Source organism: Sceloporus occidentalis, unplaced genomic scaffold (assembly GCF_023333645.1).
Source record: "Sceloporus occidentalis isolate IW3139 unplaced genomic scaffold, rSceOcc1.0.p SCAF_5, whole genome shotgun sequence".
Lineage (NCBI taxonomy): Eukaryota > Metazoa > Chordata > Lepidosauria > Squamata > Phrynosomatidae > Sceloporus > Sceloporus occidentalis.
The window spans coordinates 112,249,030-112,263,176 of NW_028316985.1; the positions used below are offsets into that span (position 1 = coordinate 112,249,030).

At 39.5% G+C, this 14,147-nt stretch overlaps 1 protein-coding gene across 3 annotated transcripts in view; it reads right to left on the bottom strand.

Moving 5' to 3' along the window:
• ARAP2 (ArfGAP with RhoGAP domain, ankyrin repeat and PH domain 2) overlaps positions 1-14,147 on the bottom strand; it is a 138,078-nt gene that overhangs the window by 94,118 nt on the left and 29,813 nt on the right. For all 3 annotated transcript variants that reach the window (XR_016281281.1, XM_089525069.1, XM_089525070.1), the window contains exons 4-5: positions 10,493-10,569; positions 2,503-2,591 (exon numbers count right to left, since the gene is read on the bottom strand). Coding sequence is in view for 2 of the 3 variants with exons in the window: in XM_089525069.1 (XP_089381195.1) it covers positions 2,503-2,591; positions 10,493-10,569 (166 nt within the window). In the remaining variant the exon portion in view is untranslated. The remainder of the gene's footprint in view (positions 1-2,502; positions 2,592-10,492; positions 10,570-14,147) is intronic.

Sequence of the window (14,147 nt, forward strand, 5' to 3'; positions counted from 1 at the left end):
TATGCATCAAGAATAGTAATTCTAGGTGGTGGAAACCACCATGATATAATAGAAAGCTCCACCTCAGAAATGTTTGTTGCACTCACAGCTACAGCAATACACAAGAACCCAACATCAATATCTTCCTGACCAATGCATAAGGGCATTATGTGTCTACCATCACTGTGCCTATTGTAACAGTGTAGATGTGCATATGTTTTCTTTTCCATTTTTTCTTTTTCTTATTTAGCTCTGCTTTAGCATATTCCTAGTTCAATCTCATCAATGCCACGAACACAGCAGATAGGCAGGGAAAGAACTTATTTCTCTCTCTCTCACACACACACACACACACACACACACAGAGACACACACACCCTTCCTCAACACACATACACAAAATAAAATGCTTATAACTGGGCCTCCTTCATAGCAAGGCAGCAAGGGGCAATGGTGCCCCATTGGATGTTTATGGCCTTAGAGCTTCCATTGTCTTTAGCCAGACCAGCCAATGTATTATGGGAGCTATATTATCTTGAGGACCAGAGTTGTCTAACCCAGTGTAAAATATATTGTGAAAATGGATGTGAAGTATTGTGTGTTTTATAAATGCTAACCACTACTACTATTTTTTTAAAAAGTATGAAAAGCAGCATAGTCAACTAAAACGTTACTTTTCTCTACTTTTTGTCTTGTAATCACTTACTATGCTGCTCGTAAGCATATTTACTGTAACACAAGTTTCACTATGCTCAGTGGAAATTACTTCCTTGTAAGTGTGCTCAAGAGGACTGGCACTTTGTACAGGGAAGTGAGGAAAAAGACAGGCAAAGATATTAGTCTTTGTAGTGGGGAAGATATTAATCTGAAATATATAACTAGCGGAGTTTCTCTGAGCCAGCCTTTCTGCTGCACAATTTTCATCCAACTGTTTCGTTATTAAAGATGTGCGTCTTGGGCCATTTTATCCATGCTTCACTACACACAACTTAAAAAATACAAATAGGAAAAATTTAATATAGAAAACCAGTCCTACTCCTTGCTTGAACATTTGAGTAGAGCTAGGAAATAGAGCTAGAGTAGAGCTAGGAAATGGGTCCCTCCAGATAGATTACAATCCTATCATTCTACCCAATGAGGAAGAGGATGGAAGTGCAAGTTGAGTTTCCCTTATCTGAAATACTTGGGAACAGAAGTGCTTTGGATTTCAGATTTATTCATCATTTTTTGGATTTTTGAATATTTGCATATATATAATAAGATATGTTAGAGAACAGAACCTTTATCTGTAGTGTGATAGCATGGTTTAAAGATTATTATAATTTCATATTACCTTCTGAATAAACTAAAGGGAAATAAGTAATGTTACAGAGCCACAGTCAGGTCTCATGGAAGCCATTGAAGTTTATCGCATGGGGGTTAAACCGCTCCCCAGCGCGTTCTAACGGGGGCGAGCGGGGGCGCGCACGGAACGTGATGGGCACCGGATGGGGCCCAAAACGCGACTTTATCGCACGGGGGGCCGCCGCCGCCGCCACTGCACGTTCCCATCGCGTCCCAATTCGGTTCCAGAGGGCGCCATTTCTGGGACATTTACCCTTGAAAGTCTTTCCATATGACCAAAGCTAGATTTTAGAAGTAGTTGAACACCATGTGTCTACCTATAGCACCCAACTGATAATCCTGATAATGGTCGCAATGGCAGAGAATCAGTATGTTTATGACCTACTTTAATGGGACATGCCCTATATAAAAACTGACACAAGCCATTTGTAATGGGGAAAACACTGTTCTTTTTCTTTGCTATTGCAGTTCTCCAGATCTCATTTGCATTCCTGTCTCTTTGTTCATATGAGGTTGCAAGACATTTTTTCCCTGTGTGGAAATTTGTACGCATTTTCCACACATGTATTCTGTAATATATACTTTATTTTTGCAATTTCCCTAATGTATGCAGTTTTGTATACATTTTCCCCATTTATTAAAGCTTTTTTGTGCATATTCTTCAACTGCATACATTTAAGCCACTTACATTTTCAAAATGAATATATGATCTCATGCAGGTGAAGCATATCCACAAGTCTGATAGATGTGGGAATTGCCAAGGAAAGATATGCTTTAGTCCTGCAGTGAGTCTCGCAAATCCAACACAGAAAATTCCAGCAAGAATCTCAAAATCATACAAGTTCATTTCTATACCCTACTACTTACACAGAGTACCAATACAGGTAAGTGTTCTGATCATGGCTATTTTGTCATTTAAGATTAGGTCTCTGTTTCTAGTAAAAAGAATGGAAAATATGTATTTTTATATATAGAAGGGAATTCTATAAAAGAAATAAGCATTAAGTATAATCTAACTTTAATGGCAATTATTTACTACTATTATTTTTTATAATAATAATTAATATATTTTCCAACTATATGCAACTTGTCAGTTTCAAAGATCTGTTTCTGAGTTTGAAAAACACCATATACTTTTTTGATGCTAGGTATGTACATTAAAGAGTTTTAATCCAATACCTTGTTTTGCTCATAAGGTTATGCCCTTGGATGTTGTTTTCATCTCTGTTCTCTTCCTGGATGTCTGAAAGTTCTTCGCTACAGATTTCCTGGGGAAAAAGAGATTCCAAAAGCAAAGAGTTTTAAATATTTCGTTTCTGGAATGCTGGAAGGCTTCAAAACCTTGCAATTTTGATACTGCATCTCTGTCCAGTTTTCCCAATCTGTAAAACGAATTATCCAATATATATCCTGCTTATAAAACATTACCTACATGAGTTCTTAATTATGACTGTACTATACAGTATCAAGTTTTTGTTCCATGAAACGGAATTAAAACAAGTTTCTGAAACCTAAAGAGTACATACAGGTGACCAGTGCAAAAGGAACACCTCCATCTATCTGAACAAGGCTTAGTTTGTAAATTTGGACTAACCTATGGAATAAACATCCTACCATATTCTGTTATGGGAGAAGGAGCTCCATTTTAGATCAAAGTGTTTCTGGGAGCCTTGCTTTTAATGTATTGATTTTAATCATGTGAGCCTCTGGGCTAAATCAGCATCATGCAGATGATAGCAATGTAGCCTCTACTTCCCTCTTCTTTGCAGTACTCAAAGCATGGCTCTGAGAGTTTTCAAGATCTTCCAAGCCAGTTTTTGAGGGGTGAGTGCAGGGAGATGTAGTTCTGGATTCTGTTGTTCTGCCAAAGGAAGTACATTGTTGGATCCTGTTCCCCAACTGCAATCTCAAGGGGCACAGTTCAGAAGACAAATCAATCAGCTGAAGTCCTCCAGGGACTTCAAATTGAAGTGGAACCTTTTCACATCACACAATTACAGTACTATGTTTCTAACTTTAACTACCATGGCTGCATCTTAGGGAATCCTAGGGTTTATAGTATGGTAAGGCAAAAACGTTCTTTGGCAGACAATTCTAATTATTCCCTCCCTAAACTACAGATATCAGGATTCCACTTGATGCTGTCATAGCAGTTAAATGGAAGCACATACTGTACTTATAGCTGTTTAGTTTCAAAGTATACAACAACAAGGTAGAGTGTATTTTGACTATGGTGCCAAAATGATGTGCCACCCTGATTACAGAGCCCCCAAAAGGCTCAACTTGTATCCATCTCAATTACTTTTTAAAAACCTTCCTATCTGTTTTAAAATTATACCATGGCTTGATGGTTTTTTTCTTTCTTAATTTTATAAAGCACTAAATGCACGCGTTGGAAGATTTGGCAAAGAGTATTCAGAAAGAACCTTCTTTTCTTCTACACTGCAGCTGCTATTCAGTAGTGGGAGTGAATTGCCTATTCCTGGTGACCTGGCGAACAAGGGTTTCTATGTACCTATGTATAAAAATGTGGTATCCTGCTAATAACAGTAGGAATTACAAAAGAGGAAATGTTCTCTACCTGATCTCAGAACAGCTCTGAAAACTACAGTAATTTGCTATTTCATTTCTCCATTCTCTATTCTTTGAGTTGATAGCTCCCCACCAACTAGTCCTAAAGGTACACAAGCCTTCACTCATGGGAAAGCCCCCACAAAACAACTAAGCTTGTGTTCAGTTTTATTGAAGACAACCCCAGGTCACAATGGAAGAAAAGGAAGAGACTGAAAAATACAAATAGGAACCAGAATTAAATGGGCTCTGTAGTAGAACACAAGTCTATGGCTACTAGTTTCATCCTACAATATGTTGCCATATTCCAATTCTCACTTCTATGGTCCTCTAACATTTTAATTAGAATACACAAAAATAAAACTGAGCATATTAACATTTTAGCACCGCCTTTTCCATTCATATTATACAGATGTTTTGGCTTTTCCTTATCTAGGTATCGTTATTAAAATCCAAAAACAATACATACCTATTGGACCAATTGTATTTTACAAACTGGCAAGTTATTTAGCCTTAATACCTTGTACTTACATGGTCAAGTAATGGGAGTGAGCCTCAACTTCCTTTATCTACAGTAGCAAAAAGTCAAACTGCTAACTAATGCCATTACACTTTTGGTGTTGAAACCAATATAATCTGCTGTGAGCTGGTCAAAAAGGTCCATTTTATAAACTTGAAATGATTTATAATTATATTAGGATTGTCTAGGCAATATAAAATCATGACATGTCAGCCACAAATGTTGTTACCCCAGGGTCCAGGCTACAGTAACCCTGTGTGGGCTTATATCAAATGAATATCAAAAAGAGATGTTACAGGCAAATAGCCAAAAAAGGACACCCCAGGGCAGGAAACCAGACATGACATATTAGGAAATCTGGATGCCTCATCATGGCAAAAGCCCAGGCACTTAGCTCTAATGGGATCAGCCAAGGTTGGGATCAGCCAAGATCAAAATCGGCATAATCCCTTCATCAGGGAATGTGATGGTGGGTGCTGGAAATTGTTTGCCTACTACAGGCAAAGGGAGTTTCCTTCTGGGAGTGAAACTTTTTTTGTTTGAGGACATGCACACTGATTGACCAGTCATTCTTGCATATCTTAACCCATTCTTCTTCCCTGGGAAGGTCATTTAAAAGCCATTTAATGTCTGAAACACTGCCCCTGGATTCATTTCTTGCTATAAATACACATGTCTAGACAAGAGCAATTCAGTCTAGTTTGGAACCGGACAGAATCTCTGTTTAATTTTGGCTTGTCATCTCATTAGCCAGACACCCCATGAACTGCAAGTGACTAGTGAGCCATCTTCATTCTGGTAACCCCAAGGCTGGACCCTCAAGATTGGTACAGTAATGCCTCTTTGCCACCCTGCAACACACTATTTTCTACTGCCTATGTATCATTAGTTCTTGTGTGTGAGAGAAAGAGTGTGTTTAGCATGTATCGTGATTCCCCTTTCTATAAATAAACTAAAACTAATTTGGAGCCTACTTCTGGAGGTCTTTGGGTTCAGAACCAATATACAAAGGCCCTATTGCTGCTTCTCATTGAGCTAAATCACCATTGAATTCAATTTGTGGAATCTTCTGCAATGTAGCTCATTGATTCTCTCTAGAATTAAAATTAGTTTTGGATATTTAAATTATTTCCATCAGAGCTGAACACACTGCAGTTTAGGCTGTAATTCTATGCACATTTGCTTATGAGTAAACTCCACCGAACAGTTTGGCACAAACATGGAGTAGATTGCATTGTTATCAACAATATCTACAGATAAAACCAAAGCCAAGTACTGCCAAAATAGTCTCTCACATTAAAGTGGGATTTGGGGCTTATGTCATGCCCAATGGCAAATGTGTGTTGGGAATGATAGGTACATTAAAGTGGTTTGGAATAAAACATGGGAAGGTCTACTCATTTCTTTCACAACTCATTTGAATTCACCCAGGTAAGTAAATCAGCCACAAGGTGGCACCATTTGTTGTTGTTAATTACTCATTATCTACAGTTCAATGTACAATATAGATTCTATTTATGCTTATAGGAATCCATACACAGGCATTACAATAATTTAACAGATACAAAAGGAGGAAGGATGTTGGGGGACAGAGAAGGTGAGATTTTGGCTAAATTAAATTAGTCATCAAGTAAGTCCAAGAAAGTGGGTCATATATTTAGATGTGTGGGGGTTTGGGTCCACCTTCATCTTACTAAAGAACTTTTTTCCCCTTTGAGTCAAGTTGAGTCAGCTCCTCTGTACTACATTTATTGGGTTTGATGATTTCTAACTGCATGGTAAGCTTTAAACAAATGTTGGTTACCTAAACAACTAACCCCTTAACTAAGTGACCACTGCTTTCTTACTTCACATCATAGGCAAATCTCTCTCTCTCTTTTCCTTTCCTTTTATTTTTGTCCAATAAAGAACAAATGTCTTCAGTTCTGGATGATTTACCTTGCTCTTCTAATTCCCCAGTGTCTCATTAACATGTGTCTCCAAGCATCCCTCCTGTAAAATGAAATCTTCTGCTTCCCCTTTCTTTCCCAATACTCACACAGGAAATTCATTTTTATAAAATATTTTGTGTATGAATAGTTTTAACTATCAATAGTGTGGTGTATTGTATGCATATGAGTATGTGCAATGTGTACTAGAGCAGAAATTGTTTGTGTCTGCTATAAGTGATTAAGATTTTATTTGCATCAATATTGTTATTGCTATTATTAACATCCTTATCTGGAATGTCATCCTCTTGTTATTTCCCCTGTAGTAAAGCATGAAATTGAAACTTGTATAATACTATGACTGTACAGGATCTGGTTTTTCTTTAAGCTCAAGGAAGCATATTTTCTCTCTTACTAAATGTTTAGGAAAATAAAGGAAAATTTCTTCTACTTTCCCTGGATGTTCTTCAAAATGGCTGAGCAGGAGCAAGGAAAGCAGTTGCTATCTAAGTGATGAGTTTCCCAAACTGGGAGATAGGAAACTGTTCAGGAGTAAAGATAACCTTACTGAACTGGCAACAGTAATACCATCTCCCAGCTATCTATAGTGCTGGCACTGCACCCTCCCCCTCCAAAAGAGAGAAAGAGAGAGAGAGGGAATCATAGAATCATAGAATCGTAGAGTTGGAAGAGACCACTAGGGCCATCCAGTCCAACCCCCTGCCATGCAGGAAATCCAAATCAAAGCATCCCTGACAGATGGCCATCCAGCCTCTGCTTAAAGACCTCCAAGGAAGGAGACTCTATCACCTTCCGAGGAAGTGCATTCCACTGTCGAACAGCCCTTACTGTCAGGAAGTTCCTCCTAATGTTCAGGTGGAATCTCTTTTCCTGTAGCTTGCATCCATTGCTCCGGGTCCTGTTCTCTGGAGCAGCAGAAAACAAGCTTGCTCCCTCCTCAACATGACATCCCTTCAAATATTTAAACAGGGCTATCATATCACCTCTTAACCTTCTTTTCTCCAGGCTAAACATCCCCAGCTCCCTAAGTCGTTCCTCATATGGTTTCCAGACCCTTCACCATTTTTGTCGCCCTCCTTTGGACACGCTCCAGTTTCTCAATGTCCTTTCTGAATTGTGGCGCCCAGAACTGGACACAATATTCTAGGTGGGGCCTGACCAAAGCAGAATACAGTGGCACTATTACTTCTCTTGATCTAGACACTATACTTCTATTGATGCAGCCTAAAACAGCATTGGCCTTTTTAGCTGCCGCATCACACTGTTCACTCATGTTCAACTTGTGGTCTACTTGGACTCCTAGATCCCTTTCACACGTAGTTTCATTCAGCCAGGTGTCACCCATCCTATATCTGTGCATTTTATTTTTCCGCCCTAAGTGCAATACCTTACATTTCTCTGTGTTGAATTTCATTTTGTTAGCTTTGGTCCAGCTTTCTAGTCTATTCAGGTCATTTTGAATCTTGATCCTGTCCTCTGGGGTATTAGCTATTCCCCCTAATTTGGTGTCATCTGCAAATTTGATAAGTATGCTCCCAATTCTGTCATCCAGGTCATTGATAAAGATGTTGAATAGCACTGGGCCCAGGACAGAGCCCTGTGGGACCCCACTGGTCACTTCTCTCCAGGATGAAAAGGAGCCATTGTTGAGCACCCTTTGGGTTCGGCCGGTCAACCAATTACAGATCCATTTAACAGTTCCTTTGTCTAGCCCACATTTTACAAGCTTGTTTGCAAGAATGTCATGGGAAACTTTGTCAAAGGCCTTACTGAAATCGAGGGAGGAGGAGGGAGAGGAAGGAGGGAGAAAGAACCTAAAGTAAGAAGTCGACAGAGCAAAGCACTTTGATCCCTTTGCTGGACATCTAATACATCTCAAATACATGCCCGTTGCTGATACATCTCAAATGCATGCTTAATTTCTCAGTAAGAACCATTATTTATTTATTTATTTATTTATTTATTTAGTGCTGTAGATTTGCACAGCGCTGTACATAAAAACAATAAATATATAAGAGCAAACCTGCCTATGGCGTACAATCTAAGAAATAATAGGATAATACATATAAAATACATAGCAATATAGGAAATGGTTCGATAAAACAGGCAACAAAAAACCCACTAAGCAAAATACTCATTTAAATCAGAATTAGCATTCTATTGCCCTCTTCTTCCCACTCTTCATGAACACTCTTCTAAAGTGTACCAATTAAACTGGGGAAATAAACAGCATTAGATGCAGCATGGTGTAATCATTTGAGCATTGGTATATGACTCTGGAAGCAGCACACTCCTTAGGTGGCACCACCAGCACTCCTGCAGAAGATAACGCCACAAAGACCCCTGCAGAGAAGAGGGAGATATGCTCCATCATCCACTTCTTGGTCTCTCTTCTCCAAGGCTGCTGCCTGACTTCTTCCTGCTGACTAGTACCATCTAGTTACTCACAGGAGCAGATTCCAGGTACCCCCAGCAGCTCGTGAGCATCCCCTGCCTGATACAGGGGCCTGCCTGGGGGTGGGCCCACCACTGGCAGAATAATCTCTTTGGGGGAGTCACCTTGGGGGTGCATTTGGTGGCCCCTATGTAGACTTGCCCACAGCTGCACAGGGACCACCAAACGCAGTGTGCAAACAAGAATCAAGGAACATGAGAGACACTGCAGACTGGGTCAACCAGAAAAATCAGCAGTAGCAGAACAAGTTACAAACCATCCTGGGCATAAAATGCTGTTTGAAAACACAGAAATTCTGGACCATGCCAACAACTACCATGTCAGGATGCACAGGGAATCCTCTTTTGCAGACTCTCCCACCCTGAGGCCAACAGAACAATACACATGCAAATCGCTCCTGCCTTCCCAGGTTCACACAATCAATATATATATCCAACTCCTTTCCAGGCAAGCATTCTCTGAAGATGCCAGCCACAGACGCTGGCGAAATGTCAGGAAGAAACTCTTCTAGAACATGCCCACATAGCCCGAAAACCCTACAAAAAACTATGGATGCCAGTCATGAAAGCCTTCGATTCCACAAAATAATTGTTGTTTATGGCACTTGTGTTATTCATTCCAGTTGGTGAGCTTTCTTTCTCAGTTTTGACTTTTTTACAATATCAGTTTCCTTAACAACTCTCCACAGAGCATCAATGCTTTCAAGTTTTCAAGGACACTCACACTGTCCTTTCCCTGCTAGGTTTCCCTAAGCCTAACTAAAATCCTGTCACTCAGACTAATTATAACCCTCGGGTTATTTCCTTACGATAACTCCCTCAATTGGAGTATTTATTAGGTTATAAGCCCGTCTGGAGTTTAACCTCAGTTCCACTGTGGAGCTCACAAAACTATGTCCACTCTTGGACTCACGGGATCCTATCTGAACTTCCAGCTGCCAAAATAGAATCTTCAATCTTTCTCAGTATCTCACTGGCTGACACTATCTGGCTCATGAATGGCTGTTGCAATCCCAGTCTAATCTGTCTTTTCGCTACAGTCGCCTCGCTGAGATAGGACTTGAAAGTACTGTTTTATAGTAGCTCCCATCCTTCTTGGAGGGGTGGACACAGGAGGTGGTGCTGGCCTGTGTTGTTCATCAGGTCTCAATTCTTTTTTTAATTATTTTATTATTAAAACTGTTTATACACAAAATCACAATTACAAACAGTAGACATTTATAAACACTACATACACATACAACCTCTTTCCCTTCCCTTATCTATCTAATATCTATCTAATATCTTCCACACACTCTACATTGACTAACAACAACAACAACCACATATACTTCCCAATTATTGTTATGCAGGCATTTCCTGAGAGATGGAAATTATTGCAAGGGCTCCTCAAGGGGGAAAAGATTGAGAAAGGCTGCTGTAGTGCAATCAATAAACTGGGTGGACTCCACAAAGTTGAGCTTGATTCTCAGTGTCCTAGACTAAGAGGGACAGTGAGCAGAGCTCACACCAACAGCCATTGTGCTGGGCATACAATATGTGTGAGTCAGTGGAGACCTAGTAATAACATGACACCATTGCAACATGCAAATCTTCTGTACCTCTTTCTCGCATTCTCTGTTCTGCCCTACCCTTATAACAATGGAAGACATTCTGCTAGGAAATAACAACTCACCGTTTCTTCTGAGCAGGGAATAAGGAAGGTTTCTCCGTATGGAGAGATGGGAGGTGTCCTTTCTTCACCAGGGCCTCCTATATACATATATTAAGAAATGGGCATTTATTCACAATTATTCAGTTTCTCTGACATACAATATACACTTGTGGCTGAAAGTATATCTTAACTCAGAGAACTAAATCTAAGTTGCTATGTTAACAACTTCACAGTTCTGTCAAGTTAACACATATAACTCAACTTCAGGTGTCACCATCAAAATACATGAGAGTATTTTTGTATACGACTTTTCATTTTTAAATAAAATTCTCAAAGCAGTTTTCAATATTAAACTATGACCATGCCATGCAGATAATCTACCTGAGATATTTCAGTTTAATCTATCAAACTGTTCAAACTATCTATATTTTTAATTAGCAGCCCTCATCTCATAAAGTGAACTAAAAAAATTAAAGCAGATGAGCCTACAATGGCCAAGCTCATGGTCCTGTATTTAGTCATGCCTCTGTAAATTCATGCATTTCATAAAATATTGGCATCCAGTGCTAATTTTATTCAGATAGCACATATTTCATTGGAATATGCTTCTAAGTAAGCCTCATGGATATATACTCACGAAATTAAAACTATGGTATTGACTTATGTTCAAAGTCTGAATCTCTTGTTCCTTGAATTATAGCTGTTTATGCTAGCCAGTGCATTTATATCATCATTTACTGTTATTATTTTATATTATATATTATTTTATTTAAATAAATTAATGAATAAATAAATCATATATATTTAATTCATATTTCGCCTTTCTTTCAATATTATACCAAGGGCATCTCACAATATAATTTAAAACAAAATACAGTTCAAGAAATGGATAATGCAGACGTTTAAAAACAATAAACCAAACAAATGCATAAAAACATTAAGTTAAAACAGTTTTTCTTAACTGAATTATTTTCAGGAATGTACAGTTGGCGCACCTCAACCGCAGATTTTTTTATCCATGGATTCAAGCATCCATGCCTTGAAAATATTCCCTAAAATATATAAATTCCAATAAAGCAACCTGGATTTTACCATTTTATATAAGAGGTACCATTTTACTGTGTCACTGTATATACATGGGACTTGAGCACCCTCAGATTTTGTTATCCACGGGGGGCCCTGGAACCAAACCCCAGCAGATACCAAGGGCCCAGTGCACAATTTCATTTTCTTCTGCTAAAACAAACTAAGGAGGGAAACAGAATGGCATGAAGGAGCGGCTTGAAGCCACCCTTTCCGAAGACAGATTGGAGCCACAGCAAACACATGTTGCAGCCCCACTCCACTTTCAACCTGGCCGAAAAAGGAGCGGATAAATCCGCTGCTTTTTCAGCCAGGGAAAAGTCAGCTTTGCCAGCCCTGCTACCGCCCCATGATGGCTTCATGACACTGCAGTAGTGTGTGGCATATAAATGCCAAGCAGCTGGAGAATCATGAAACCACTCACGTCTGGGCAGCCAGATGGCTTCAAGACGGCTTCCTGGCATCATCGCAGCATGCGGTGTGTAAACAGCATGTGCCAATGATGCCCAGAAGCGAGCTTATTTTGCCCATCTGTTCAGGCTCTAGGACAAGGTAATATTGAGAAACCATTCTGTTTCCAGCACTGATGTCACTGATAATACAGACAAAATGGCACCACCCAACTTGAAGCTAGGAGAAGTTTTTTACAAGTTCAAGGGGAGGAAAACTTAAAGGGAAGAATTTGCTCACAGAACACAGTAATAATGAAATGCTGAAAGGAGGGTTTGGAAAGCTGGGTACAAACAGAAAAAAATATTCTGGAAAGCCCATGATTTGTTGCCTGGAACATTGTACAGGATCACTCCACAATGAATTCTGAAAATCCCATTTGAAATTAGTATAGTGCACCCATGTCATATAGGGAAGTCTCTTATGCGGCTTCCAGCATAAGCTGGAAGTCGCGCCAGAAAGAGCGGCGCAGCACACCGGAAGAAGCAATGGTGCACGCGCCACCGTGTGCCGCCGTGGGCATGAACCCCGTTCACTTGAATGGGGCTTGAGCATCCACGGTTTTTTCCCTTACAGAGGGAGGGGTCCAGAATGGATCCCTGTGGTAAGGGGAGGGCAGACTGTATTATTATTTTCCATTTTTCCCACTTTATTTCTTTTAATTATTTTTTATTAAACATACATAAAAATCCACATATACGACACTTGAATATAAAGAGCGATCACATCCATATACACCTTGAGATATGACCTACTTTATAATCAAACACTTATCCAACCCCTCCCCTTCCCCATCCTTCTCATTCAATCTTCCCTCCTTACATTCAATAAATCCCATCTTGCTCCTTCTTAATTGCTTCTCCTTTTTTTTCTTCCCCCCAAAATTCATTCTTCTTCTCCATCACCTTCTCATACCCCACACCTACTTCCCCAACCTTCTTGACTTTCCATCCATCCATCCACCAATCTTCCTCCCTACCATCCACCTTCCTATATTCTTCATTTCCATCTATTTTTCACCTTTCTTGACTTCATGTTGTTTTCTCTTCCATACCACCCATTTGAACTTAGTATTAGAAAAACTTGGGAAGGCAATTGACCTGATGCCATTATCTCCCCCCTACTCCTGACTTCAGAGTCAGAGTTTTAGGCAGAAATCCTAACTGAGAATAATCGTTACAAGCTGTGTATCCCTTATTCAGAATTCCAAAATCTGAAGTATTCCAAAATCCAAAACTTTTTGAGCTACAACAAAAACAGCATAGAACATAACTGTACTGTATTAGTGAGCCTGGAGAAAGCCATGGCTGGAGAGAGATGCAAAGATCAGTGAAATTGCAGGAATCCATGCCAACCATCATTTCACAGATCCTCAGCATCTCTCCAGCCTCATTATGTGTCATTATGTATAGGCAAATACAGGGATTGCAAAATCTGAAAAAATCCAAAATACAGAACGCATCCAGTTCCAAGCATTTTGGATAAGGGATACTCAACCTGTATTAAATCTAGGAAGGGTTGCTAGTAAGTAAACAAGTGAAAATACTTTGCTGGATGACAGGGACCAGAATAATCAAAGAACAGGCCACTCCCTGCAAGCACAACAGACTCTGTAAAACTAGTGACTGGCATAAAAAAGTGTCTGCAATTCCCTTCTTCCACTCTGGCCATCTCCTCTCCTAACAACCTCTCCTGTAGGACATATGCATAGCATATATTTTTCATATATGTATATTTATTTTTATTTAATTTTAAATGATATACTGTTTTTCAGTCCCTCAAAAGGGCCCTCAGTGTGCCTTACAATAAAACAATTAAAATATCACAGAATAAAGAGATTAAAGGACCATGCCAGCTATCAATCTATAAAGGTTGACAAGATGGTTCACAAGATGAAATAAATCATGCAGTTCTTAAAAAGAGAGAGAGAGAGAGAGAGAGAGCTCAGTGACCTTAAAAATGGAAGTTTGAAGAAGGGGGTGGGGGGAGAGAACAGAGGAAATATCTTTGAATGTCAATAATTGACACACATATCCGATCTGCCTCCTTTGCGCACAAACACACATCTAATACAGCAATCCAGATTAGTGTGTGTATCTGCAGTCACTCTAGGCATCTAGAGTGTCTGTTCAAGACTTCCTGC